This window comes from Cupressus sempervirens, chromosome 2 (assembly GCF_028749045.1).
Source record: "Cupressus sempervirens isolate cs-2001-9-10 chromosome 2, ASM2874904v1, whole genome shotgun sequence".
NCBI classification, from domain to species: Eukaryota; Viridiplantae; Streptophyta; class Pinopsida; order Cupressales; family Cupressaceae; genus Cupressus; species Cupressus sempervirens.
In genome coordinates, this window is record NC_143119.1 from 385,483,226 (window position 1) to 385,510,894 (window position 27,669).

Genomic DNA, 27,669 nt, shown 5'->3' on the forward strand with positions numbered 1-27,669 from the left:
AGAACATCATACTAGGATATTACAGTGGTATCAAAGCAGTGTATGCTTCCATCATGTGAACAGAGCTTTCATAAAATGGTTTTATCAGATAAATTTAATTGTCAAATTTCGATAAAAATTCAATTGAAATATTACTCACTATTCGGATGGAAAAGAAAAAAAAAACTTTTTCATTTGAATATGGAAAGACATACGAAGGCATTCAACAAGTGCAAGATTATTTCAGAAAAGACAAGTTAGTAATCGGTTGGAGTCTTTGAATCTATCTTGTACAGATAATCTGGGCATTCTTTCGAAAAGCAAGGAGTCTTTGAAAATTAATATGAAGAAAGCTTGCCGGCAATTTTGGGAAATATCGTAAATGAACTATCAAAAAAAATTGGCGGACTTATTCAATTGTCGTGAGGCTCCATTTATATAAAATAAAATTATTGTATTTATTGAAATATTCATTGGCACAAAAAGGAGTTTTTGCCGAGGATTAATGTTTAATGATATTTCATTTCCACGTATGATTTTCCAAAGATTGAAATTATTTTTTAAGTCCTACTCATCCGTTTGAGACAGAATACAATTCCTAAGGCTCAACTCAAAAAAAGATACCTTTGATATTTTGAGTCTGTGTTAAAATCTTTCACAACATATATCAAATGGAATGAAGATCGTTTCCTAAGAACTCAAATCCTTCATAGTTTGGGACGAGTACATCCTGGAGACGGAAATCTTGGGGAAGAGATTGGGCGACAATCCAATTTGGAGGTGGGAATTCATCCACAATTGTTCTTGATCAGGATGACATGTTATCAATGAAGGGAGATAGAAAGGTTCAAGATCCTTGGGTTTGAAAGACTACGTCATTTTTTTGGAGTACTTCTAATGGAAAATTGGTGATTCCTCTATAAGAGGGGAACCGTAAATCTTGGAGAACTATATATCATACTCCTGAGATGAGACATCATTCACTTTTGCAGGGGAGTTGCCGTAATTACTTTTACGTATCAGTGTCGTGTATTCTGAAGAAGGTAAGTTCAAGGCCGAGATTTTCAGCATACACAGGTACCAGTTAGATTTTTGTCATGAAGTGTTACCCAGAAGGGCTTAGTTCCAAATGAACACTGGAGACTCTTCATATGAATGCAGTAAGACAAAATGCACTCTGTAAGACCGTTATGTTGCTAAGAGCATCAACAAGAATCACTCAAATAATTGGCCTGATAAGACAGAAGCAGCAAAGTTTGTTTCATATTCGGAGGTTACATTTTAGATGACAAAGGACGTTACTGTTTGAAATCTTGGTCACCAACGACAATTTTAATTTCACGAAGGAGAAATATTATTTGGTTCGACTATTGGAATTCTCTACTTATGGTTTTCGTGGGACCAAGCTTTAATATGGTTTTGTTATAGTTTGGCATTGAAATTTCATAACTTTGATGTTAAAGAATATGGCTGCGCAGATGTGGAGAAAAAATTAGATATAATATTATGTTGCATTAGACTGTTGTCGAGGGCCTTTATATTTGATAAACTACTTACCCCTTTCTCCTTAGTTGGACCAAGAATTTTTAAATTTTGACAATTCCAAGACTTTAATTGGAAGGCAAATATTAATAATATTTACGACAGGGATTAATTTGTGACATTAGAAATATTGTCACGGTGCAATATTCAAGGTTTATTTAGCATGTCATAACAGAAGCAAGACCAGTGTTTCAGTATGTATTTGCTCATTTCCTTAACCGGGCGGAGATCATTTTGCCTTTGCAGGTCCACATTTCTGTTGTGGAAGACTTTCTGGAAGCGTGGAATTTCCAGAAATAAGTCTTTGATTTCGGTGGTCACTGCTGCAAACGTTTATCATTTTTTTGAATTTGCCAGGAATCAGTCGAATCTGTTGGTGATATCATCACAGAGACGTGAACTGTGTGTTGAAGAGTTCCTTACCTATGTTAGCTTTGACATTCATTCCATGGCAAACAAATCCAGACTTCAAATTTACAACTGAACACTCAAATGCAATTTTGAGGTTTGCCCAAACTAGCGAAGTCTCATGGAATGATATTGGTGGAGGTTGTGGAGGAAATATTGTGCAGTTAGCATATATAATCTGTCATGGTTGTTCAAGAAATTACAGACAAGCATATATAATCTGAACCCGTTTTATGAAGGAGTCCAGCAATGTATTTTTTGGGGAATTAAGTAGTAGAATACTATTTAAAAATCAGCTTTGTGGTTGGAGGCTCTAAGTAGCATGCGTTCCCTTTATCGTGAGGCTATTCTTCAATTTTAAAGCAGGCATTACCAATTGATATTCATATCATGCTATGAATTAATTTCAAGGGCCTAACTGCAGTTGCAAGAGTACTACAGTAATTGAACAGGTCAGAATTCATTGTTCGTAAATCTATGGTATCCTGTCATTTCCAGAAGTGCTCCTTTACTGTTAATTGCATTGGTCACTGATTGAGTCTCAAAGAAAGTTTGTAAACAATTCAAAATCTTGTGACTATCATCACTGCAATCAAGTGTATGTCATAAGATGGAAATTTAATGCCCCCAAACTCTCATGAATTGTTTGTCAGAATTCCTAAGCATTTTGAGTTGGAAAGTTAGCTGAAGGGTCTGCAGATAAATAAACAGGCATAGCATTTTACACTTGTGAAAGTGCCTGATTTGGTCCAGTTCAGTTTAGACAATGGAAAATCAGAAACACACAGTATTTTCAAAGGGTTTAATGGCACATTTAACAGTGAGCAGCCAAGGGATTTGAAGAAGAAACTGAGATAGGGAATGGACTGTTTATCATTGGGTGGCAATTAGAGTCTATAAAATGTATGGATGATGATGCTCTTCTATCAAATTTGCAAAAGTTGAATTCCTGTTTTATATAAGGTGGATCGGTCTGATTGGAGACTCTTAAACTGGGCCTTACAACTGTCAATGGTTGCCTTGGTGCAGTACAGCCATTTGAAGCATGCAAGCGAAGATGTGAGACTAATAGTTGCATCCTGCCTTAGTGAAATCATCAAAATAACAGTTCCTTTTGCACCTTATAATGATAGCACTTTGAAGGTCTTGCAGCTGATTATGAACAGCTTAGAAGAACTACATTATGTTAAACATCCTACTTTTGGTAAGAGGGCAAAAATCCTAGAAATTATGGCACAAACAAAATTTTATAGCATCTTGTTAGATCTTGACTGTGAACATGTGATTTTACAAACGATACAATGTTTTTAAAGGGAATACAGGAAACATGAACCAGACAATGTGAGAGCTTGCATCAAAACTATCATGCCATTGATTCTCAATGAGAACGATGACATATGCAAGCAATTAAAATCTTATTTGTTGGCTATGTGGAGAGTGGAGAATATGATCTCACCTATGTCTTACGAGCTTATGGAGGAATTAATTGAACATAAGTTTGACATGTTCAAGGAGTTTATGACTGAACAGAGTTAACTGCAGCAGGTAAACAAGTTGCAGAATCTCCAAAAATGAGCAAAAACCAAATGAGAAGAGATCAGATTTGTTTCACATGCCAGCAAACATGGACACCTAATCACATTTGTAAGGAGTATAATGATGTTGAGGCAAAGAAAGAAATCGAGGCCAGCAATGAAGAAGATAAAAATCTCACAGCCTTGCCCCTACAAAATAACAGAAGTATGGATTATGAACACTCTACATTGGTGAATTGGAATTGGTTATAGACAAAAATCTTGAAGATGATGGTCTAATTGGAGGTAAAAGTGTGTTGGAGACTTCAAGTGATGAGAATTTGCCTGAAAACAATAACATGACAGCCACCTTGTCATTGCACACAACTCAATCAAACAGGGAGCTTGAAGCATATGATGACATTGATGACATCCTTGTGAGGAATGATGAGTCATGTATTTTCTATGACAACTCATTTATATACATAATACCGATTTAGTGGAACAATCAAATATTGAATTTCAGAATGATGGAGTTAAAGGTGACTAATTAGAAAATACATGCCAAAGTGATGTTAGAATCTGAAAAGATTAATAACCCAAAAAACTAGTGCAAAGAATAAATATCTAAACTATGAATGCAAATGATACAAAATCAAAATAGCAACATAGAGTTAGTCTGCAAAAGAAAAATGCAAATGCTAGAACCAAAATAGCATTAAGAGGATGCAAAAACAAGAGATGCAAATACAAGTCAGGTAGCATGCTTATATAGGCTACGAAGAGGGAGGAGGTGGCAACACCAACCAATGAGGAGCAACCATCTATCGGACTAAAGATAGCAAAGTATCTTCCCAAGATAGCTAATGGATGCTCACATGTAGGAAGGTGACACCTCACAACCATTCACCTAATAAGACATGCTTTATTAACCTAAGCAAGATTATTAAAAGTGTAGGAAAAACCTAGCAAAATAGGAAAAATAAAAAACTAAACTAACACCCCCCCCATAAGCAAAGCTTAGATGGATGTAGAAATGGGTCTCGGCAAGTCAAGCTTGATGAGGTACCCATGTACATAAGATTTCCCAAAAGAGAGAGAAAAGAGACCCCCCCAAAAAAAAAAGTTAGGACTCCGAGTGAGAGGAAGAGGCCCCCCAAAAAGATGAAGCATCTCGCACCCTCAGCAAAGCTCGCAAATGAAGGAACTTGCTCTCAGTGAAGGGTCTGGTGAAGATATCAGCAACTTGCTCGGAAGTTGGACAATAGCGAAGGTCAATGACATGACCATGGATGAGCTCCCGGATGTAGTGCATGTGGACCTCTATGTGTTTGGTCCGCTGATGATGAACCGGATTCCGTGAGATCTGAATGGCACTCTGGTTGTCACAAAATATGACTGATGGCCGTCTACTCTGGATACCAAACTCAGTGAGAAGCTGTTGAAGCCAAATGGCCTCAGTGGCGGCATTTACAGCCCCCCGATACTCAGCCTCAGTAGAAGATAGAGCAATAGCAGACTACTTTTTGCTCGACCATCAAACAAGACCTGACCCAAGTGAGAAGCTATAACCTGAAGTAGACTTGCGATCCTCAGAATCACCTGCCCAATTTGAATCTGTGTAGCCCACCAAATCAAGCTCAATACCTGCTGCGTAGTGAATCCCAAAACTATGAGAACCCTGAGTGTAGTGAAGGATTCACTTGGCTGCTTTCCAGTGTAGCTCATGCGGCTCCTGCATGAATCGAGAGACCATGCCTACAGCATAGGAGATGTCAGGTCTTGTATGAGTCAGATAAATGAGACTCCCAACAAGTTGGCGGTACAAAGTGCAATCAACAAGTGGAGAAGAAAATTGAGCCTCAACTTTGACTCCAGAAAGGAAGGGAGTCGGAGCAAGCTTACAGTTAGCCATATGAAACCTCGAGAGTAAATCTAGAGCATACTTGGACTATGTGATGGTGATCCCAAAAGGAGACTGAAGGATCTCAATCCCGAGAAAGTAATGCAGCAAGCCCAAGTCGGTCATCAAAAAATTGTCATGAAGCAGAATATCAGATTGTTGTCACCAAACAACCTACGAAGCAGGAGGATAAAAGGAGGCATGAGTTTTTCAAGGAAGTGATTCAAGAACTTGATTGCATTCAGCAGACTTAAGACTTGGATAGCTGCCCCAAGAGGTTAAGAAATGAAACTTTGGATCATTTTCAACTAGTAGAAAATTCCTTGTTTGTGGTGAATACAGATTGGACATTTGATAATCCACTTTTTGAGCCGAGTACAAAAGATCTTTCTGATTTTCATGATGATAATGATCTTGACTGCAGGATGTGAGACCCAGTTGCAATTCTTAGCAGTGAGTTTGGCTTACAAGATTGGTGTGGTGACCCAATTTTCAGATATAACATTGTTTCTTAATCTCCTATCAGCTTACACATGGTTTCCATTTCTGACTTACACATGTGTTGGATAGACTTCTTGCTTCACCAATTGAACAGGTCTTTGCTAAGGACTGATGGAGTTATAATTTGATCATAGGGGATGGACTCTTAGTCCTTCCTTTACTCGTGACAAAGATGTGCCTAGATTTAATTCATGCTGGTGACGAAATGTATAGCCTCTCTGCACCTTTGGTACTGATTTCAGCTATTGAGCAGTTTGATTCCTCCATTAGTAGTTCAAGATGGACGATTATGTTGGAGATCAATATGCATTTCCATTGGAGGCCACTCACAGATGGAGAGTTGTCCAATATTAATAGCTCCTCGAGATATTTATATCTTCTCATACCTAATGATCGTGATAGTATAATAGTGTGGGATCCTAGTATTGGTATGATCAATGCTTTACTTCAGCAGTGTATTGATGAGTGGTTACATAGTTTCGCACCTCAAGCAGTTTTAATTAGAGTAGAGCAGCAGAAGAGCATTGCAATGATTTTCAAGGTGATATGGGATCCATGTATCCGATGGATAGATGAGTTAGACTTATACCCCTTGCTTCACACTATGAGAGGATGTTATCTTGCTGATGTTAGGATGGGCTGCAAAGCTCCTTGCAGATTTATATGAGATCCTGTTACCAATTGCTTGAGGACAAGCAATCTCGAGGAGGAAAGACTTGTAATGTCCCTTTTTGGGGACAATAGGGAATTAAGGACATATCCATTTAATATTAAAATTGACTTATGAAAGCATAATACAAATTTATAAAAAGAGGTCAATTTAATATTATAAAGAGGGCAAATAAAAGTGACAAAGGAGGAATAAGATGAATATACAAAACAAGGAAGTTGAAGGGTCGCAACTTTGGGCAATAAGAGAATAAAGGCCTCATTCATTTGGACATGCTTGGATTTGAGATTGATTTTCTAGTTTCTCTTTGGAGAATGTTGGGAAGCTACTAGCTTTCTCTTGTTGAAGCCTAAGGATGGAAACATTCAGGGTTTTCAAGTGGATTGGACGTAGCCCCGATTCATCATTTGTGGTGGATTCATATCAGAATTCACACTATGACTACAAAGACATTTCCTTGTTTATTTCCATCTGACTGTATTCCTATATTTAGGATTTGACTGGATGTTTTTTATTGTATTGCTATTGTATAATGCAATAACATTTCAAGTATATTCTATGAGCATTTTTGGGTTTATTATTGATTATTTCTGCTGGTTTATTTGCAAAGTTATATGTTCATATTCTGAATATTATCTGTGAGAAAAATTGGAAAGAATATCCTACTAGGATATTACACTTCCTCTCTCATTTGTAATTTAGATTTGGAAAGATTTTTGCATAAACACTTCTTAAATAAATTCATTGTTCAATTGTCAGTGAATTTGATATCTTTTGCAAGTTGCATAGTTTCTTGTCTCTCACTTAGAGTAGATTTTTTTTTTCAAGTTGTTAAATTGAATGAAGGATTTGATGAATGCGTATGGTGGAAATGAAATGCTCATACCATTTATAATTGAATGATTTTCAGTTATTTTGCAAGGTTAGTCTGAACACTTGAATAAAAATTTAGCTTCCATTACTATGTTCATTGTTCAAATGTTGGTGAGCATGTATAATGTGAAAATCCTTTGAATACCTTATGAGATAGCATCATTCTTGTGGACTTGTTGAATTTGGGGAATCAAGGGAAGGTTTTGGGTTCCACGTTTGCAATCTCGTCTCCAAAGTTCATAGAATTAGTTTAGGATTGGAGTTATCTTCTCAAACCCTCCTCTTCTCATTTTATTTCAAAGTCTTTGTAGAAGTTCACCTAGAAAATCCACAAAACAATGGAGAAAAAGAAAATTTGTTATGTAAAAACTGGGCAAATCTTGAATAAAAATGTAAGCCCCCTTGGAGGTTTTCAGTAAATCATCCGACTGCAAGAGTCTATCCGGAACAGAAATATCACATGCGTTTGGAACCTTGGAGTAGTCTTTGTGATGACACATTTCATCTATTTAGCACATTGTAGACTTTGTTCAAGAGAGGATAGAGTACCCCTGGTATTTATTTTGAGTTGTTTGTATCATAAAACACACACCAACAACTAGAACCCCTACAAATTTGCATATAGAAATTTCAGATAAGCTTCATACTATGTGGAGCCTAATCCGTATGCATTGGCTACATGCTAGAGAAACAAAAGTAATGCGCATTCAAGAAGCATCAATCTTCAAAAATCTGAATCATAGCTGTTTACCTCTATATATATGAAATGCTCTGCTTTTTCAATAAGGGAGAGATATGCGGCATGAATACTTGTTTCCTCAAGTTGGCTTGTGCCTGCTGACCATTGACCAACACTCCGCAATACCTGAAGAAGACAATAGTTAAACTCAGATGGCTTTGGCCAATATGACAAGCACAGCGGCACATAAAAACAGAAAAGAAAATTATTATTTCCATATTTTAATAGTATTTTGTAAGAATATATTGCTTGATTTGATCAATCTATTGGTTAATTTAAAATAATTAAGAGTTCTACAAATTTTAAAAGAATTACAACTTGAGAAGAGAGATAACAGAGCTTCTGAGCACAAATCAAACTAAAAAGAGCTAAATGGAACATGCATTGCACCAATACATAGAGTTGGATATTCAAGCTAAGACAGAAGAACTAAAAGTCCAGAAGGATCAGTGATGAATATAACACATATTTTATAGTACAAAAATGTATTGGAAACAGACATTTACATGTGAAGTAAGATGAGAAAGCCCTTCAACGAAAGAACAAGAAAAAGTTATCATTGAATACGCTAACCAAATGTAGTTCGATGAGCTTAAAAAATCCATTCAATCAGATAGAGTACTTGCAAAAGGATTGCAAGCAGAGTGGGTTTAACCATGAAGAAAACTCTGCAGTTAAGCACACTTATGCTAGATTAGTACTGGGATGGGTGACCTACTAGAAAGTCCTGGTGCTTCCCCTCTGTGAGCATCACCTAGATGCAATGAGTGCTAAGTGTTCCATTCATTCTCATGAGAGATGGTTTCATGTGAACCACTACTTATGAAACATGGGTCAACGAGTTTGTTTCAAAAAACTACACAGTTGAATCTTGATAGCAATATCACAATTTGACTACTTGTGGAAAAGTAGTATTGGAATGGGTGACCTACTACAAAGTCTTGGTGCTTCACCTCTGTGAGCATCACCTAGATGCAATGAGTGCTAAGTGTTCCATTCATTCTCATGGAAGATGGGTTCATGTGAACCACTGCTTATGAAACTTGGGTCAATGAGTTTGTTTCAAAAAACTACACAGTTGAATCTTGATAGCAATATCACAAATTGACTTGCTGTGTTAAAGTATCTCCTACTTATCAATAAAGTACTTCAGTTCAAAAAATATCACTGATATAAATTAAGTATATAAGCTATATTCATTTCTTACTAGTAAGAATATATCGAACATATATAAATGGGACAAGTTTCTTATTCTGGAGAAATCCTGCATGAATTAGACACAATTAGCGATTATGCATGTTGAAAGGTATACATTAATAATTATAGATATTTCTTATTTTTCATCATACTCCACTTTGTCTTATCCTCTACAGATTTGGATTAACTTAAATGTAGGTTTTCTTGACAACTTGTTGCTACAACCACTAGAATTTTCTTGACAACTTGTTGCTACAACCACTAGAATGCTGTAGCTTCTCAAAACTACATCAGTATTATAGTCATTTTGTTGATTTTTTCAAGAAAAGTGTTTATTCTGTTTATATGGATTTCTTCTAGCTGAAGCTTCTGATGAAAGGTCTCCTAATCTTGCATGGAAACTTTCATATCTACATTCCTAGACATTTATTTTCAACTAACTGGTTAACAGAATAATTTATTTTTTAAATAGATGCATCATTTTTCGTAATCCTAGATATGAGGTAGAATGGCTTCAAAAACTACAAAGAAATTGTATATTGGATGGGAAGGGGAACCTGTGCAATTTTTCCTCCGGCTGCGTATGTGGATTAGATTTTGGCACAAAAAGGCCATGGTAGTCTACCATCTTATGCCCTTAAATATTATCTTGCTTGGCCAAACTCTATGACTGACAACAACTTTTTGGTGGGAGGTCTATATGGTGAATGAATTGGTTATGCCAAAACAACCAACATAGATATAAGATTTTAGTATCTACTGCTACTCCTGGTATGGTTGATTGGCTTTGTGCCCAGCACCTCTCTGTGACTCTATATGGATGTTTTTTTGGTGTGAGACAGTCTGTTGAGAATTTCCTATTGGTTTGAAAGACATACTTCGATTTTTTTATAAATGAATTGATCTGATGAGATCACTCGATACCAAGGTTGCATGGGTATGCATACCCACACCACTATGACATGTGCCCACGTACCCAAGTAGTGGGTACTCGTATCCACATACTAGGTACTCAGTGGAGAGCATCACAGCTAAGGACCTTGATTAAGACTTCTGATTTTTGTTACGGTTTTTTGTTTGCATATCAGCTTATTGTTCATCAAGCTTAATTTAATACATATTTGGTTTGTTCAATACTGATTAACAGTAAACTTTATCGCTGTTCAAGTAGAAATTTATCATTTACAATATATCATTGTTATATGATTTATGATCTTCTTCTTCATGTTTAAAGTTTGTCTTCTCTGTTATGCATCTAAACATTTAGCATATATTATTATTACAAACATATTGCAAATATGAAGCTGAAAACAGTATATTACATTTGCAAACTTTATCAATGTTCTTGATTTGGAAAACCATTGTTATGACTCAATTTTTCAGTTTTATTATAAGTCTTAAATAATATTTAAAAACAATTTAATATACCCAAGTAGCCCCATCCCCTATTTTGAAAAATAGCCGTAGCCATACACAAAGTACCCCCGTCCCCATGCAACCTTGCTTGCTACTAATAACATTTATGAAGCTACACACACTCATAAAACTAAAAAAATATGTTAAATTAACAAAATATAAATACGATACACAAAATATATATTCTATTTGTAAAATATAACTAGCAGATGCACAAAGTGCAAGGCTTACACTAATAGAAAATTATATATGATTTATTATGTTGGAGAGTATAGTTTTTTGTGTATAGAAGATACATTAATCTAACTTAGAATAGCTTATGTATAGAAGCCTAATTTTATGTATACAATTTTTAAATACAATCTTGATTTTAGGCTCTCAATGAGATTTACATCAAGATTGTCAGGGAGGCACGATGGTAATGTTTAATTAAAAAAGAATGACACTTTGTGCCTAGACTTGTTTGTATATTTTGATATTGTTTATTCAATCTGATCTAATTAGTGTAAAATATTATTTTCAGATATAATTAAAATAATTAATATAATTAATAAATTTTATTAAATATTCTTCAACAGTTTTGATATTACTTATTTGAGAATCTTTCAGAAATTAAGTAGTAATAGCAATTGGATAAACATTTAGTTTTGATATTTACTTATTTGGGAATTTTTCATAAATTAGGTCGAAATAGCAATTTGATATACAACATTTAGAGTTAGAAATATCATATTGTTAAGAATAAAAAATAATTTAATTGTTTTTTCCTATTATTTTTATTGATCAGTTTCAGGTTTTATGACCAGAGCATCTATTACTAACCAACCAACCATGAAATCAATATTGACTAGCATTAACCAAAATTAATCTAATTGAGAATAATAACCATGATCATTTGATTGGAAACAATGGAAAAAAATGCCCTTAAAAGGAAGTTTATAAGAACAATTTGACAAATGTCTTGTATCCAATAGTTAAATTTTGATCGAGCTGTTCATACTTATGTCAATCCTTGCAAAGCCTTATATCACTTGAATTTGATGAGTATAGACTATAATAGGGTTGGTGAAGATATGCAAACTTCCCAGATTAATACAAGGTTAACGAGTTTCATCATATCATTATTAATTATACGATACATCAAACTCAGAGAGCTTTTACAAATTGATGAGTTGGAGTTGGTGCATCACATGAAAATGTATGATCTTTTGTAAAGATTTAAATCAATTAAAGATTACTTTAAGGATTGGTACGAACTAAAAAGAGATATTTTGCCACAGATTTGTAAAGCTCATAAGTAGATTAAATTATTTTAAGTGGCCCTAATAAAACTGGCTGAAAATCATTTTTTTAAATAATAACAGATTAATGCATATAATAATGAGTAAATGAATGCCCCACTATAAATGAGTAAAGATACAGTATTGTGTAAAAGAATGCCCCACTATCTATGAGTAAAAATTATAATGCACACGGAACTACATATCTCCATGAATAATATACATTGAACCCATGGAAAAACACTTACATTAACTTTCTGTACAATATTATTTCATGTTTTCAATGATACTGAGAGGCGATAATGGGTAAAGGTTGCAAGATATGTGTAACATGAATTTGTATTTTCCCATTCCCATGCAAATCTCTTGCAAGAATTTAAAATAAGATTTTCACATTCTTCGAATCTCCCCACACCAACAGCTACCATCATCTGCTCTCATATAACTAAACCTCCTTAACGATCATCTCTGACAACCAATAAATTCTTTCAAGGATAGCATATTCTATAATTCCTATGTAACTGATCAAGATTAACAAGATTTAAGCAATTTGTGCTTGCAGTTGCAACAATACAGAAGCGTAGGCAAAGCACAAGAATTGAATGTAAAAACCAGACATGCAGATTGATTGACATAATGACTCAAAGAAATGATAGCTCAAAGCATACTAAATATATTATAATATGCACCAAACAGGTCCCTAAAAAAGGCTTTTAAAACTTTCAAGCAAATGAAAGCGGTAGGTATTGAGTTGACTACATTTTTCTCTCTGCTAGAGTCCTCCTTGCCAGAAAAATGTGCATGTAGCATGTAAAAGCATAAAGAAAGTATACAGTCATAGAGGCACATGGAAAGTACAAAGGCTTTATGACAAATATACTGAACAAAGATATGTAAATTCAATGAAATGAAATTATTACAAGATAATTGTTGAATGTGTTTGATAAAATATTCTTTGGAACTTTTCAAATGATTTGAATTCGTGAATTACATTCCTACACCAAAAGAAGACTTGCAAACTAGAAAACAGTAGTCATGAATATTTTACTTATTAATATCAAAATTACTTACCTAAACCTGCAACTTATATTTGTCATCTTGGCTCTCTTTCTTTATAACATTCCAGGTCACCTTGCTATATTTTATTATTCACATGTCTTTTCTCTATTATATTTCAACTCTATTCCCTTCTCCTAACACTAATTTCGTTTTATCATAATTTTCCACCTCTTTAGTCTGTTATGACATTTTGAGTCGCCTTGTTGGTATCTGATATTTGCTATGTTCTATGGCATTTTGGGGACGAAAAGAGGGACAGCAGGGGACGGCAGTGTGTGTGTATATATATAGTGAGCCAAAAAGAGAGAGATGTCAATATTTGATTATTAACAAGACAACATGCAAATAAATCACCAATTCACGAATTACAACAGTAGTATAACAACATAAATTATTATAGCGGCAGTATGAATCAGTAATTATGACAATAGTCTCAAACATCAAAACCATGGTCTGTCAATATAAATTCCAAATCAAAATGTCTCAAACATATATCCAAAAGTCTCAAACATCAAAATATAAGAGGCCACAGGCAAAGCCTATGAAAGTAAGCCTCAATGTAGCTATGAGAATGTAGTTTCCACAATTCAACTTGTTTAAAAAAACAATTCTTTATAAAATTGATTTGTGCATGCCTTCTACATCTGCCACTACATCTCTACGAATCCTCATGTCTCCACTGCATTGAAAACTCTATTGGTAAAAATTTACCTCATGCCCAACATTTTAAAATCTCAATCCTCCCTGCTCCACTATCAACATTAGTGTGGAGTTCAGTGGAATTGGATTTTTAAAAATCTTTACCTCCAAAAATTAAAATTAAAACCAGCTCCAAAACATGGAATCAGTTGACAGATCACAAACAATGGCATTTAGATATGGATGTTGTTAAGCCAAAGGGTGCATGTCGAACAATTGCTCAAAATGTTCTCATCGCACACACAGGACAAACCCCATGAGACAAGAGACTTGGCAGATAGGGGCTAACCTTAGCCACCATTATATTTATCCCATGTAAAGGAAACTGTCAAGAGCCAAACATAAACAAAATATATTAAGCCTATTGCTCAAGCCCCTCAGTATAATGGTTGAAGCGGCACAAACTACAAAAGATAATAAACAAACCATGTCAACACCTTTGAAGGAGGTGTCCTAACAAATCCAAATATCTGAAATCGAAGATCAGTGTTTGCAAAACATTGATGACCAGGCTCTTGTTTAGAGTGTTGATGTTATTGTAGCTATGATCGGATTCTTTCGAGCTGACCTAAATAGCATAAATATTTATGATAATATAATTAATTATATTATAATAAATTTATTATTGATTGATAATATATTACTACTTTATATTATTATTGTACCAGAATTAATATATAATGATTTGATTATATAATAGATATATCATATTATATTATATTGTTAATTATATTATATAATGGTATAATTATTATAAGTAGTGAACCTTGGTGAAGGGGCACCGCAGATAAATATAAAGGAAGGAATATTTCTTCTTCAAAAGGATATAGAAGAGAAAAATAAATATATGTATATTTGTTTATATTTAAGATGGTATCAGAGCAGGTTCCCTACCAACCTGTGACATTTTATGAATAAGAAATAATAAATGAAGTATATAATCGGGAGCATTTTTTGTGAGCCATATACAAATTGATCTGTGCGGAGATACCAATTATTTCTACCAGCATCAACGTACAGTGGAAATCAATCAGAGAGGAAGGATTATAGACTTAAACCTGACACCATAATGTCTGCATTAAACACCATGTCCAGAACTCTCAAGGGACGACCATATTATCTTATATTCAATATTGTCATATCAACATATATTAGGTGTAAACATACTTGCAGATGATGCTTCTGTTTGGAATGGGAAAATTAAAATTAAAATATTTGAACTTAAAACTTGTGAATGTGGAGACCTGGGATTTATGCTTGTTGTCGTGGGCTGTTAAATTTGCATATGCTATAATCATTTGGAGGAAGCAATGTGCGCAATTGAATTTTATTAAAAAAGCAGCAATACATAATAAGAAAGAAGAACAGTGATCTAAAAGAAAGTTAAAAAAATTGTTTATATGGCAGCAACCATTCTAGGGAAAACAAGTCAAATGCTAACTGACTCATTAGAGTGTAAAACGATAGATAATTGTGAGAACAGTGAATGATATTAAAAAGAGCCATTCACCATAAACAAGATGGTAATTTTAAAGTAGTAAGGTGCAGAAAATGATATTAACAACATAGACAGTTGATAATTGCCTCCTACAAAATGGAAAATAAAATAAAGTAGTGCTTTGGTTGTTGAGGACAAGCATCAATTGCAAAGATATGACTTATAATGTAGGTCTGCCAAGTGTTGAGCTCGTAAGGCACCAAGTGTTATATGGTCCCGAGTGTCATTCATGTATGATGCCAATTGGATTAATTCAACTGTATGAATGTGTGCAGGCCCAAATTGTGCAGGCAAGTAATGCTATGCAAAGATGCACAAGAATAAGATGTTGAGTACACATGGAGTTGTGTTGCATAAAATTGTGATGTGAATAATGAGTTCATGTTAAGTACATAATCTGAGTGAATGGGCAAGACTACAGCTGTACAATGCTGTGCATGAACAAACATGCTAGTGTGACATTATCTATAACATATAGACAGCTATTTATCCAGGGGGGTAGTGGCAAGGCCTTCAACATTACACCAACATATGTCACATGCGTGGTGTGTATTTTATACATACAAAAACACACCATGAGAATTTATTGTCAAAGGTTATCCATCCTTATATTGTCAATGGGAAGAGGATCATCATAACCAGCCATTCATCATTACTTCTCTGAAGACTATGCCACCATACTCTGGAGAGCTTTATCTAAACGTAGGAGTTTGGTATTTGTTGTCTTGTCTTATTCACAAGAGTCAATCATAATTATAAAGATTAATATCAATAGAAATATCTTCATAATATATCAGTGTAGTTACTATGATCTGATGCATTAAGATATTGGGAAGAGTTGGTCATTATGAGTTTGGAGGATCACAACGAGACAAATGCATTTATGAGAGTTTCTTCAGAATTGAGTAAGCATCACAGGAGTTTGGCAATAACAGTGACGACCTATGTTGAGTTCATAAGCAACATAGATGTACAAAATACATGGAACTCAACATTAAATTGTGTGTTGGAACAATGATTAATTATGAATGGTTATGTTTGCAATATCCCTAACTACAACACTTACATCATTCTAAAATATTTGTTTCTTCGAACATTACAAGACTCTTGTGATTGCCATGCTTGGTTAAGTTGTAAGAAAGGATGATAGTACAATAACTTGTGACATTACTAATATTGACAATGAAGATAGATGGCCCATTTCTTTTGCCACAAAAGCAGATGTTGATTACAATGTCAGCATTCTAGGAGTGGAAACAACATTGAGAACCTTTACCAGTCAAATGAGCTGATGGGCATCTCATCTACTATTCTGGTAGTTGATGATGAACTTATGGCTGGTTGCGCAGATGATGGAGTTTTGGACCTTCATCTGACCAGGAATGCTGCCGAGGCATTTGTCCATGTGATGGTACCATTTGGGATTATAAAGAAAAGTCAAGACAAGAGGGCTGTCCTGGTGAGAGGGAGTGGACTGCGAGGGGATTTTGTTCTAATCTCAGCATGATAATATTCCTTTCCATTCTAGGGTCTGATCTTATGAAAATACATCCCAGGAGGTCTTGAATCTACCTCTTTCAGCCATTTGTGAAACATGCCCGATGATAAGGGTCTCTTGGAGCAAGATATCATTCATGATTGAGATTATGTGAGCAGGGCATGCTTCTGAGACAGAGGGAGCAGCTGGAGAATCTGCTTCAGTTGACTTCCAAGGATCTTGGTCTTAATGACTCAAAGGAAGTAGACCATGTCAAGATGATTTCTATTGTGATCAATTTCTTCCAAGAGGACGATATGACAATTAGTGGGAGCTTGAGCTGCAAAAGGAGAGTATCAAATCATTTTTTGTTTAGGATCAACATGCTCGTGTAGCTCATGTAGCCCCTTGTTTGGTCAACTTTGGAATCAGCTCTATTTTTGTTATGACAATCAAGTAGCGAGAATGTTGCCCCTGTTGAGAAGGAGTCTCCATTGAGAGGAAGTTTGACATTTCATCAAAAGAAACTTTGGGCAAGAAGGTCAAAAAGTTGATATCTATTTCAGAGAGAGACACATCATCTTGAAGAACTTGTTAATGAGTTCTTGTGAGGAAGAAATTTGAGGTGCAATCCCTTACTAATGCATTCTTCTTATGGGGGAAAATTTTGAAGGGAAAGCCTTTACTACACCCTCTGATATGGTTCATGGTGGATGTCATGTGTGTGACGCCATGATAACACCACATGAGACAATTCGAGGTTATTTTCATTGTACTTGTTATATGAATATTGTTGTGAGGTGACGATCTCTCAACGATAAGAAACTTGTACACTATTAACTTCATTGTGAGGTGACGACTTCACTGTGTTGGTGATGACTTCACAAATGTGGTGATACTTGATGACGTGCCATAGTTGTAGATATCCTAAATCTATTATGGTGGATAATGCATGTGGTGATACCTGACAATATGTCTTAGTGGTAGATAACTCCAAATCCTTTATGGTGGATAACACTTATGGTGGTATCTGATGACATACCATAAAGGTAATTCTTTAAATATATTATGGTGGGTAACAAGTGTTGGTACTTGACAACCTGCCATGATAGTAGTTACCCTAATACATTATGGTGGATAGCACATATGGTTGTATCGGACGACATGTCATAATGGTAGGTAATTTAAATCCTTTGTAGTGGACAACACTTATTGTGGTATCTGACAACATGCCACAAAGGTAATTCTTTAAATCCATACTGAAGGGAGATTCTTGTAATAGTTCCCAACAACATGCCATAATGGTAGAAATTCAAATTCTCTAAGGTGAATAACACATACAGCAATATCTGTGAATATGCCACGAAGGTGGGAAAGTGCATGCAGTGCTACAGAAGGACAGGCCATAATAGTAGATATTGTGAATCCATTATGGGGGAGGAAGTGCATATGGTTCTACCCAAGGAAATACCATAATGGTAAATGTCTTAAAATCCTTCATGGTGGATGACACATATGGTGATATTTGTGGACATGCCATGGTGGGAAAGCGCATACGGTGCTACCCAAGGATATACCATAATGATAGATATAATAAATCCATTGTGGAGGATAGCACATACAACACTATCCAAAGACATAATGGGAAATACCTTAAAACCTTTTATGCTGGATATCACATGAAGTGATATCCAAGGATATGTCATAAAGAGATAACCCAAATTCATGTGATATTTGGTAAAACTTTAATGATAAGTTCATTATGATTTAACCTAGTATGGAAGCCTTCCTAGCTAAGAGGGAGTATTGAAGTTAGCTTCAGAAGGCTTACATATCCAATTCACATAATGTTTCAAATAATACAAAGTATTATTTGAGAGATAACTTAATAAATTATTTAAATTCATTACTTATCATAACTATTCAGATATATTTCCCTCATAAATAAATTAAATTAATCTATCCAAATATATGTTCTCTATTGTCACTGATTATAGTAAATTTATTTCAAAGCAGGACTTGTCGAGTCTGAGCCAAAGTCCATCAAAACAAGGAAGATTTCCTCTGGCCTCAAACTCGACAAAGTCACCATGGACTCGCCGAGTCCAAGGACTCTCCTAACTCGCAAAGTCCTGAGCTCTAGACTCTTGCCAGCAGCAAGACTCATAAAGTGCAAAAAATAATAAAATAAACAGGTAAAGTGAATTGTTTGTGCTTTGTATAACATCTATTTCACCTAAAAGGGTCATTCCATCCTTTGCTAATGCTTGTGATGGAGAGAAGGGTTAAAGAAGAGTTTTGGGGTTTTCAGAGAGAAATTAACAAATAGATTGGCTCTCCAATATCGATTGTTGATTGTTTGTACAACTTTGTAGCTTGCACTTAAGCATTGAGAGGAGCTAAAGGAAGCATTTCAAGGAGGTTTCTACAAACAAACTTGCATTTCCATTGTTTGTGCAAAAAATGAATGATCATATCTTTGTTTACTACAACCTTCGCCTTCGCCATAGACAGATCTAGGGCACAGTTACATCACCGATTGTATTAGAGGTTGTTGATCCACATGCAGAGAGGAACACACAGGTTGTTGATCCTTTCTTCAGTGATGAAGACATGGAGTGGGTTGATTAGGTGGATTGAGAGGTACAAGCAGTAGCAATGGCAGTCGAGGAGGCTACAGTGTGAGGAGACCAAGTATAGGACCTAGAGGCTAGGTGTGATGAATTTGAATCTGATGATGAAGATTATGTGGGTGAGGATGAGGATGAGGATGAGGATGAAGATGAAGATGAGGATGCCCTTGAGGTTCAACCTTAGACAAAGGGAGAGACGATGGCTGTAGAGAATTCCATGACTTATCTTAGGTGTATTCGTAGGACATAGGCTACTATGAGCCTTCGTCTTCTACACTCTAGCTATTATTTTGATATATGTTTTGAACTTTTGATTCCATGGATTTCATAATCCATGAATACTATAGACATTTGATAATGACACTATTTTTAAATTTTTATTAAGTTATTCAATTTTTTCCTTCAAAAATTCGCTTTTATACTTATGTGATCTATGCAAAATTGTGTGTTAAGTAGCTTCTATTTATCTCACTTATTGTGTATTTGATGTTAATTGACTAAAAGATGCATAAAAAATATTTAAATCCATAAAAATCTTTGAATTTCATGGATTTTTCGATTTTTCGAGTCCTTGCCCAGTCTGGTCACCGAGTTCGAGTTCAAGCCCAATTTTCACTTTCCGAGTCAAAGGCGAACCTGAGTCCTGTAACACTGGTTTAGAGTCATCAATCATCATCAGTAAATTAATGCATCTATTAATCAAAGCACAACATATGATTAATGCATTGGTTATCTAAACTGACACATCTCCTCACCTGTAGTATGTACATTTAGCCTATCGCTTGTTGAAGATGGCATCAAGAGGATGGATTAGGAATCAAGAAGAATTCCTCCCTAGATGAGAGGTAGTGTTGATGTTATTGTAGCTATGGTCGGAATCTTTCAAACTAACCTAAATAACATAAATAGTTATGATAATATAATTATTAAGATATAATTGATTATATGATAATATATTTAATTAAGTGATAATATAATAAATTTATTATACTATTATTATATTGGAATTAATATATTATGATTTCATTATATATTTAATAAATTAATATAATTACTATATTATTAATCATATTATATAATGGTATAATTACTGTAAGTGGTGACCCTTGGTAAGAGGGCACCATCGATAAATATGAAGGAAGAAGCATTTCTTCTTCTAAAGGATATAGAAGGGAAAAATAATTATATGTATATATGCAGTTTACATTTAACATAGAGATAAGATAAGATAATTTTTCTAGTGTCCAACAGAAGACCACAAGGGGTCTATGGGACTGAACGCTTACAATTAAGAAGACAACAACAAGAGCACCAAATGGTGTCCCTAAAAGAGCAAGCAAATAACAAAAAGGAAAACGGAAAGAAAGGAGACCAAAGAGGAGAGGTTTTAGGGTCCTCCTGCAATGGAAAGAAGTCCAACACCGAAGGGTATAGGTTAGGACGGATAGAGCACCTAGCTCATCTCTGAGAGCCACTGGAGGAGTGAAGCAATCGAGTGTACCCATGACAGAAGCTTCATAGCCCAAGTGGGGGACAAGGGCATGAAGAAGGTAGTGATAAGTTGAACAGAAGCCTAGTGCTGTGGAAAAAGGATTTGTAGAGTGTGGTCACGAAGCTATGACACCTCCTAGAGGTAAAGCGCAAGAGACTGTTGGTCAGTGTAGCTAAAAAAAGTGTAGAGGGACCGACACTCTCTGAATAAGCAGTAAAGTCTCCCTTTGATCTCATAGTTAACAGGACACCGAAAAAAGAATAGGTCTCAGTTTCCGCCTAAACATGACAAGTCTAATCATCCCTATCAAGATGATGATCAATCTAAATCTGAAGTTTGTGGGAACCAACACAGAATGAACCCAGGGAGATGTGCAGGGTGTGGCTCCAATGGCAAAACAAGTAACTTGGGCAAGAGATAACTCCATCCTGGATGACAAGAAAGTTCTCAGCATAAAAGGCCATCTGTGGATGTATCCCACCAAGTGGGTTAAGCCAGGTCATCTAAATATACCGTCTGTAGATGTCATGTCTAACATGCTTGTTCAGCTCCTGTCGAGTGGGAAGGAGGTGAGCAGGAGCATCCAGTGAAAACTAGAAGGGGGGAGATGGTCAATCTCGATACCGATGGAACTCAATAAGGAAGTGGCCTAAGTGCACCAACAACAAGCTCTGATAGCAATGTTAGAGTCAGCAACAGCAACGGAGGAGCAATAAGCAAGGTAGGAGTAGCGGTGACTGTCATCTGCGGAATCAACAAACCCACAAAGACGGTGAAGAAACCAAATCAAATCAAAGATGGGCCCAACCCTAAACGGGTGCACTCCAAAATCAGCAAACATAATACTGTGTGGGGTGGACTGATGACATCTAAGAATACGCCGAAGAAAAAGTGTTTGCACACGCTCAATCATGGCCCAATCCAAGTCCAAGAGGGAGGGACCCCACACCACGGAACCATAAAGCACAACAAGTCTAACCAAGGAATCCAGAAGGGAAAACTTAGAGAAAAAGTTCTGAAAAATGGTGGCTAAAACACTGTCTCTCAATCATGGCAAGGAGAAAAGCCCTTTACCAAGCGGGGCCAAGAAAACTTGACCCCGAGGTAAGTATAAGAGGAAGCACTCCTAATCTCCTAACCCTGAAAGTAAAAAATCAAGACGTGAGGTCTTCAAGCAATTGAAGATTAAAATCTATAGCTTTACCTAGGCTCTTTACAAGCTGACACAGGTCACAAAAAGAAGCAAGGTCCTTGAGAAGTCTCTAAAGGCCCTTAGGGGAGGAGGCCATAAGAACATCATCAGTGAAGAGGAGGATGGAGAGCAAAACCCGATGAAAGTAACAACCGTCACTGAGGAGCGAGAAGTCCCTAAGGAACACTTCAAGCTCATCGATATAGATGCCAAACAACATGGGTGAGAGAAGGCAACCCTGTTTCACCCCTATAGTGCTCTAAATAGGATCGGAGAAGCCTGTCCGAGTCCTAAATCTGCCAACAACCGTCTCATAGAGTTTCATGATAGCAATCACAAGAATCTCAAGAATCCCAATGTCTCTGAGCCTCTAAAAAAGGGCCATTCAAGGGAAGGAGTCAAAAGCCTTGCAAAAGTCAACAAAACAACAGTAGACTTTTATCAAGCAATGTTGTGCCTCCTCAATAATAGCACACAGTGTGAATATGTCCATGTTCTAGTAGTCCACCCAAAACCCCACTTGACCCCTAGCCCAACAAAGTTTCCTATCGAGTTCTTTGGATAAAATGGCATTCAACATCATGGCCTACAACTTGGCAAAGGTGTGGCCGATCATAATGGTCTTGCAGTAGCCCTGGTCGGAAGTCTCCCCTACCTTATGTATCGGGTAGATCACATCTCTAGACCAAGAGTCAAGAAAACCCACACACACCACTCTATTAAAGAGTGTGGTAAGATAAGAACCCAAGACAGAACTACCGAGCTTGAAGAGTTTCGCTTGGAACCCTTCCTTATCCACAACCCTACTACACCTCATGAATTTGATGGCCTCACAAATCCTGGTGGGCGTAAACAAATGGCAATGAGGGGGATTGAGATGGATAGGGGGCTGGCCGGGATGTCATAAAGAGGTGGTATGGGTGGCGAGGGAGCGGAGGTCTAGAGTGGAAGGATGAGGGGGATGGCAAGGGAAAAGGGTATGCCAGAAAAGCTTGGGGTTATGAATAAGCATGTCGTGAAAAGATCTACACTAAGAGGTGATGAATAATTGTTTCTTCTGGCAAAGGAGGCACCAATAGGAGAGATGCATCTATGCAAAACAAGGGGAGTCTGTAGCAAATTCAGAGCGTAAAGAGCGGTGGAAGTTTTTACAATCATCATCAAACCATTGGTTCATAAGGTAAGTAAAGAGAGGAAAGATGGTTCTATGCAAAACAAAAAACTATATTAAATTTCCAAACACTGTTTTCTCCCATGACATGATCGGAAAGCAGAAAATAGAGGCAAAATAGTTCTTAGGGGCTTCCCTATTAGTTGTCGCTCCTATGCACCCTACTTAGAGGGAATGCATAAGCATTTTGTTTGTAGTTATATATTTACCCAGAGTGTGACCCCCTAAGTCATAATTCACCCAATTAAAATATAAACATAATAAATACATCATTAAAAAAAATTATAAATTAATATTTAACAAATTAATCAATAATAAATATGAGATTTTATGTATGTATTTATTTATTTATTTATTTATTTATTTATTTATTTATTTATTTTGTTAATATTCAATACAGAATAAATATATACTGCTGAGTTAATAAAAAGATAAAAACAAATAAAACTGGCCCCTGCCGAGTGATACATTGGTTGCACTAGACAGTGCCTGTTTGGGTTTACTTTTTTTAAATCTGGAAAAACATCTAAACTAAAAAGCCATGTCATGTATGTTACAATAGTTCCTCATTATTTAGAAATTGGCCAATCCCAATCATCTATTGGTTGACAGTGAACACAGAGTCTTGGATATCATAATAAGAGATTAACATTATAAAGCGAGAAGTGCCTTCTCCATTTCCATCCCACCATGATTCCAAATTATTTTTATGTTTATAACTATTTTTAATAATTTTATTACCCAGGACAACAAAGACATGGCCTGTGTGAATCAAGGCCCGACCTGTCCCATCCAGCATGACAACAGTACCCAGAACAGAACCTGAGTTTGGTAGTTTTTTTATGACAATTTTCAATCATCATAAATTGAAAATACATATCATATTCATTAGTTGTCATAGTTCCATGTTGATACAATATGGTACTCTTTTTGTATTCAAATATAATAGAACACACCTCCCCACTATTTTACAGTCACATTTGATGCTTTGTGTAGTTGAATTTCGCATGAAATTTATTTTCTCTTCACCAATATAAGTATGTATTAAAGCTGCCGAGTCACCAAGTCTCAGTCAAAGTTGGAGCTGCCAAGTTTTGGCAAGTCAAGAATTTTGGAACTTCTTGCTGGCAAAAATTTCAAAGATTTATGACTTCATTTGATTTCAAAGTTTTATGAGTTTGGTCCAAAATGAATCTAAAATAAAAGTGAAAAGCAACTTCCGTTCTCATTGTGTTAAATTAAGAATAGTCAGAATAATTATCAAAAGCAATCTAAGAAAACAATCAACCTAAAACCATATCATGACTCATAGAATAAAAACAAACCTGGCAACGGCAAGGAGTCCGAGGTCCAACTTGACCAACTTCATCTTCACTGGTTACCTGCCCATCCCTGTCTTGCATCTCCCACCATGCTTTATCAGATAGACTCTCTTTCAATCCTGTTATCCTACTTTGAGGTTTTCTCCGCTGAGGATGTTCTAAATCTTGATCATCTACAAAACCTCTCATCTGTGTGTCAAGGGAGAAGTTTTCACCATTTGATTTTGGATATAGAAAAGCTTGGGCATTGATCTTGTCTAGTCCATTCAATGTTAGCTGACATCCAGGTCTGTCATGTTCATCATCAGCTTTAGAAAGAAGCAATGGAATGTCCTGGAATGATGAATTTGCAGAAAGTGATGTTTGTTTCTTGATCTCTATCTGTGATCCTTCCTGATGTTCACTCAATATTTCTGTTTTCTCACCCCCATTCAAATAGTGTGGAATAACCATGAAATGATGAGGCATAAGCAATGGAATGGATTGCTCATATGGTGCCTTGTTTCTCTGTATCATTGATAAAAATTATACAAAAGGTAGGAGCATAATCATGGTAAAAGACCTTACAGCTATAATATGAAATCATCAATTGAACAAAAAATAACCTTTGCATGGTTCCAGCGCTGAACAAAGTGCCTTGCTACATCACGGCATGGTGGGCCCCAAAGTGCACAGTTCACATCATGCCAGGGCATGCGGGGAAGTTTTTGACGATCTAACTCGTCCTTCATTGTTTCTTCCCAAGAGTTAGGTTCTGATTCCCTGATTTAAAACAACAGAAAACAATGTTAAACCACACCACTCTAAACTCAACTATACATGTCTATGCTAAATCTCGAATTATTGTGGCGCATATTGTGAATCACCTTATAAACTGCATAATATTTCTACTCAATATACAAAGAATAAACATATTTCTATTCAACATCAAAAGAATGAACTAGTACCTAGGATTATAATAGTCTTTTCCAGGCCATATACTAGAAGGATAATCGGCCACTGTATGATCAGGGGTGTCATATCGGCCAAAACATAAATCAAGACCTCCTAGAAAACAGATGTGATAGTCAATGATCACTATCTTCTCATGGTGGGACCTGTATACAAGCATATACAGCAATAAAACAGTGATTTAGAACAATATTAAGACAATTTAACATAATTATGCCCCAACCATTTCCATAAATGAAGATAAAACAACACCTATGATCAGTTGAATTTTATAAACGATTCCTTGAGTTTATACAACTACCTAAATGTGTAAGGTTCTAGAGTCACTTCTATGCAAGAGGAACTAGAGATAACAGATGTCCAATACTCCTGCCACTAGATTAAACCTACTCTCAAATACTCTCTAAATAGATGATTGCATTTTAGTCTTTGTTCTGAGAACAGATGAATTTACTTAAAAGCTATGAGACCCATTCTACCCAAGCTAAACTTTCAAACAGTGAAGATTCTAGCAATATGAATGCTACATGAACTCAGTGAAGGTAAATTTAAACTCCATCAACACAAATCATCATGACTAGATCCATAACCTACCAGAAATAAACACCAGATGAGAAATGATCAGGGTAACGTAGCACCTTCACATTCTCGTGAATGCTGAGAAGACGGCGTTTGCTATAGACACTGTTAATCTTTAATGCAAGAGCAACCTCCTTGTACATCAGTATGTATATCTGCAAAATGAGCTTATCATATTGTTGATTATTACTTCCATACCTGATCGAAATGAAAAGATGCAAACTCCAACAGGCCATTATAAATTGCTTGGTAAACATGTTTGAATGCCTAACTTTATTAGAAAATCAAACAGTGAAGGCAATATTGTATCAATCAAATTTTGAAAATAACGATTAGAACTCTCCTAACTTCTATGTAGGGTTTAAATGTGTCTTGGCCAGCTTGGCAACTTTAACAATCCAAACTAAATCCTAAATTACCAGGTCCGGCAAGAATAGAATTTATAATTTTCCATGAAATATAGAAATTAAATATATATTCATGGAGCCATTTCAATGCTCATTCTTTATTTTCTGTTTTGTCATCAACATTCAACATCAAGTGATTCATGTTTTTTTTTTTAAATTTTCACTAAACTAGGCCAAAAGTAGAAACTTATAGAATTTATATTTATTAGTGCAGTGTTACAATGAGCTCTCATGACATATGTGAGAATGAGGTAAAGGTTCATAGAGAAACTGAATCTGAATATGAAACCGAAGCTGAGGGGGGTGACCATGGGGTTGATCTTGTAGCCCAAACCAGTTAGTACATAGTGCCCCTCCGCATTGTTGTTAGAGTATGGCAAAGGTCCATTTGATCGTAAGCATCCACTCAAACAGTTTGCAACAAAATTATTACTACCAGGCAGGTTGGGGTAAAGTGGCAGCACAAGTGGAAATACAACTTTTGTGGTGTAGAATGGCATGCAGCATTACTACAGTTCCAGGAAAAGGTGTGGGAAGATGTGCTTTTTGGATGAAGGTAAACAAGCTTTGGAGTATTCCGGATGGCACTTCAGCTACTCCTGTGTCTCTACTACTTTGTCTAGTAGGACACCATGTTCTGCAAAGCCAGCCACAATGTTTTTGTCATGATTTGGCAACGAGAGAAGTGATGTCAGATTCTTCTAGTTTCAAAGGGGAAAACAAAAGTTACTAAGTAACCCCATAGCTGATTTGTTTAACGTGCAATTGAAGCATAAGATAGGTGATGCCATTGGCATCCCATTTTTGTGGCTCAACCTCCTTACCATAAGGAGATAATGTCAATGGTGGCAAGGGGAGGACCATCATATGTGCCACCAGGTAAGACCAGATTGAGGCCATGATCGTGGATAACAATTATTCCAAGGTCAGTGTGTTGATGGAGAAGATGATGGATTGTGGGGTGAAGACTCGATGTTGCTTAGTCATGGACGGGTGGACAGACATTAGTCATTGACCACTCATCAATCATAGTTACATGTACATAGGGCCCTGTAATGTCCCCTTTCAAACTAGGATTTAATAATAAACAATTATTATTCAAAGATAAATAAATAGAATAATAATAAAACTATTATTTCATAATAACATAATATATCATTAATACAA

The 27,669-nt window shown here is 35.9% G+C and overlaps 1 protein-coding gene across 2 annotated transcripts in view; it reads right to left on the reverse strand.

The window, feature by feature from the left end:
- The window catches only part of LOC149572744 (phospholipase D zeta 1-like), a 212,572-nt gene that overhangs the window by 44,275 nt on the left and 140,628 nt on the right, over nucleotides 1-27,669 (reverse strand). For both annotated transcript variants that reach the window (XM_089813832.1, XM_089813831.1), the window contains exons 9-13: nucleotides 26,111-26,250; nucleotides 25,513-25,662; nucleotides 25,171-25,327; nucleotides 24,569-25,072; nucleotides 8,142-8,255 (exon numbers count right to left, since the gene is read on the reverse strand). In XM_089813832.1, the coding sequence (XP_089669958.1) occupies nucleotides 8,142-8,255; nucleotides 24,569-25,072; nucleotides 25,171-25,327; nucleotides 25,513-25,662; nucleotides 26,111-26,250 (1,065 nt within the window). The remainder of the gene's footprint in view (nucleotides 1-8,141; nucleotides 8,256-24,568; nucleotides 25,073-25,170; nucleotides 25,328-25,512; nucleotides 25,663-26,110; nucleotides 26,251-27,669) is intronic.